Source organism: Cryptomeria japonica, chromosome 7, assembly GCF_030272615.1.
Source record: "Cryptomeria japonica chromosome 7, Sugi_1.0, whole genome shotgun sequence".
Taxonomy (NCBI): domain Eukaryota; kingdom Viridiplantae; phylum Streptophyta; class Pinopsida; order Cupressales; family Cupressaceae; genus Cryptomeria; species Cryptomeria japonica.
In genome coordinates, this window is record NC_081411.1 from 46,866,806 (window position 1) to 46,870,293 (window position 3,488).

The 3,488-nt window shown below is 41.9% G+C and overlaps 1 protein-coding gene across 1 annotated transcript; it reads left to right on the forward strand.

The window, feature by feature from the left end:
* The first annotated feature begins 1,145 nt into the window (after positions 1-1,145).
* Positions 1,146-3,265, forward strand: LOC131046474 (G-type lectin S-receptor-like serine/threonine-protein kinase At2g19130). Its single transcript, XM_057980233.2, has one exon. It carries the CDS (start codon positions 1,168-1,170, stop codon positions 2,737-2,739), a length of 1,572 nt encoding a protein of 523 aa, XP_057836216.1. The 5' UTR covers positions 1,146-1,167; the 3' UTR covers positions 2,740-3,265.
* Positions 3,266-3,488: the final 223 nt, after the last annotated feature.

Consider the following 3,488-nt stretch of genomic DNA (forward strand, 5'->3'; position numbering starts at 1 on the left):
GAGCTTCCTTAGAAGCAATACACAAACAAACATGGTTGTTGGAATGGCGATGAGGCATTTGATCCTACAAATTACCATGATTATTGTAGCGTATTATTGCAGTTCACTAAGAGCGAACGTTGGGGATACGCTTGTATTGCGTGTTGGAATAATACATTATTTATCGTTGCGTGTTCATCAAAGCATAACAATGATTGTCTCTTATATTTGATTCCTTATTGTCTGCACAAAAAGACACTCGATTTTCATCGAGTCTTCAACAATAGGGTGAAAGTGCTCTATCCCACTGTAGAAAAAACGATCCACTAGGGAAAACACCTAGACGGCTACGCGGTTTGAAAATATTGGAACGATCGGGACTTGACTACAATTTTGTCTTCGACAATTATGTAGAAATTGACGAGAAAAACATTTGTGGCGAAAGAATTAGGAATACCAAAATTTTGCATCCTAAAAAATCGGGTTTGCGCGTGGCAATTGCGCGTCCGATGATGTTGAAACCAGCAACACTTCAATAGTGGACATTCTTGCCTATTAATATTCGAAAATAAACCACAAACATAGTACCATCTGCTCTCTACTTAAAAGCAATAATATACAAGCGGTATGGTTATTGAAATGGCGATGAAGAATTTATTCCTAGCAATTACTCTGATTATTGTAGCGCATAATTGCAGTTCACTAGTAGTGCACGTTGGAGTTGCGCTCGTATTGGAGGATTCTCTCACTGCAAATCAGACAATAATCTCAAAGAATGGCACTTTTGCGTTGGGATTTTTTAGTCCGAGAGGAACGAATAATAATTATATTGGCATCTGGTATGCACAGATCCCTGAGAAGACCATAGTCTGGGTCGCTAACAGAGACAATCCTGTCAAAATGATGCCCGCCGTTCTGAAATTTTCGAGAGATGGTCGTCTGAGATTGTTTGATGGGAAGGGCATGTCTGTTTGGTCAACTGATAATGGTCTGAAAGGATCGCGAGCAGTGATGATGGATAGTGGCAATTTCATTATGCTGGATGGCCACAACAAGTCTGAGATTGTTTGGGAGAGTTTCGCCCATCCGACAGATACATGGTTGCCTGGCATGAAGTTGTGGAAAGGTATGAAGGGAGCTTCGTGAAAGAGTTCTGTGGATCCTGCAAGTGGGCTCTTCTCTATAGCAATGGACATGTCTCCAGGAAAGACACAGTTGGTGATGGTCTATAACAACAGTGCTCCATATTGGTCCACTGGAGAGTGGAATGGGAATTATTTTACCAAAGTTCCGGAGGTGTATGCTCCTAGGAGATTCCAAATGTCCTGCGTGAGGGTTTCTCCTGCAAGAATATACTTCACTTTTAATGTAATCCAGGCAGATCATGCCCTCACGGGGCGGATCCTGGTAAACGCGAATGGTGAGTTAAAGCTTTGCTACTGGATGGATGATGGCACATGGAGTCAAGGATGGTCGTCATTCCAAGGTCAGTGCAGTGACTATGATATCTGCGGAGCCTATGGCCTCTGCAATGCCGATGATGTGTGTACTTGTGTTGAGGGTTTCACACCCAACAAGCATGACACTCAAAGTTGGTGGTCAAATGGGTGTGCTCGGCGAAGACCCCTGCAATGCTCTGTCACAGAAGGCACAACCGATGGCTTCTTGGAAGCCAAGAACCAATACTTGTCCGAAGAAGGAGCTGTCATATACAACGAACCAACACAGAGAGGCTGCAGGACTGCTTGTCTAAACAATTGCTCCTGCACAGCCTTTGCTTTTGTTATTTCTTATCCACCAGTCTGTAGACTCTGGTTTGGGGATTTATTCAAAATGCGAGTTTCATCTGAGAACCAATCCATCTTCATTAGACTGGCTGCCTCTCAGTTAGGGCACTCGATTTCAGAGGGAAGCAGCAAACCGTCCCCTCCTCTTCGTAGTTTTCTTCCTGGGACTATTGCTTCTGTATCTGTTGTTTTTGCTTTTCTGTTGGTTGGATTTCTTCTGTGGAAACGTTGGAGACATGCCAAGAAAAGCAAGGAAGATGATGTGCCGACTTCACTCAGAACATTCACTTACAAAGAATTGCGAGTTGCAACCCAGAATTTCAAGCACAAGCTTGGGAGCGGAGCATTCGGCTCTGTGTTCAAAGGAACTCTGCAAGACAACAAAGGAACTCTGCAAGACAACATGCTCGTGGCAGTAAAGAGATTAGAGGGTTCTACACAAGTAGAAAAGCAATTCCGTGCGGAAATAAGCACCATCGGAAGAATACAGCATGTGAATTTGGTGAGGCTCTTGGGATTCTGCGTACAAGGCTCTCAAAGGCTTCTGGTGTATGCCTACATGCCCAATGGCTCTCTAAACTCCGCTCTCTTTACAAAAGATGAAGAAGTAGAGAAGGTGTTGGATTGGAAGACTCGGTTTGAGATCGCATTGGGCATTGCTCGAGGATTACTTTATCTCCATGAGGAATGCAGAGATCGCATCATCCACTGCGATATTAAACCTGAAAACATTCTGTTGGATGGTGACTTTAGCCCGAAGGTGGCCGATTTTGGGCTGGCAAAACTGGTGGGCAGAGATTTCAGCCGCGTACTGACGACCGCAAGAGGAACTCGAGGGTATCTGGCTCCCGAATGGGTTTCCGGCCTTCCTATCACTCCCAAAGCAGATGTATTCAGTTTTGGCATGACTTTGTTTGAAATTATATCCGGCCGAAGAAATCTTGACTTGAATGTGGAGGAGAGTAGGATCTAGTTTCCTACTTGGATGTCGTCTGAAATTCAGAGAGGAAACATAACTGGCATTGTGGATGCAAGGATAGCGAATGTGGCGGATATGGAGGAGGTAAGAAGAGCCGCTATGCTGGGGATGCTGTGTGTTCAAGACGATGAAAATATAAGGCCGAGCATGGGGGAAGTGGTGAATATACTGAAAGAGACGATGGAGGCTCCCGTGACGCAAATTCCGAGGTATATGCAGGTGTTACTAGATCAGGTAGACGATGAAGATAGCAACACTTTCAAGGTCACTTCAACAAGTGAAACTACGGAAGGGCGAGATGGTTTAAATTAAAAGAAACGTTCATAGTAGATAGAACTAGGATGCAAAAGTGGAATGCAATGGTGAGTATTAATTATGGTAGTATTGTAATAGATATTTATTTGATAGTTAATAGATGAGTCATGACATATTAATTTAGGTATAGGTTGGTGATAGTTGGAGATCAATATATTTTTGTATTATAGTTTTATTGGGTTATTAGTGAGAATATTGTATTCAAGTAGGTTTCACATATTGATTAGCAAATCATTTAAAATAGTAACAGGTTTTTATATTTTATGAATAATATAGTTGATGTTGAGTTGGTTTCTTAATACATATAATTATTAAGTATTGATTTGCAAATAATATAAAACACTAACAAGTTTCTAGATTTTATGACTATTATAGTTGATGTTTAGTTGCTTTCTTAAGGCAAATAATTGTTAAATATTGATTAGCAA

Bases quoted from the DNA above. Each gene is read 5' to 3' on its own strand.
- LOC131046474 (XM_057980233.2), top strand. From the start codon at position 1,168: ATGGACATGTCTCCAGGAAAGACACAGTTGGTGATGGTCTATAACAAC.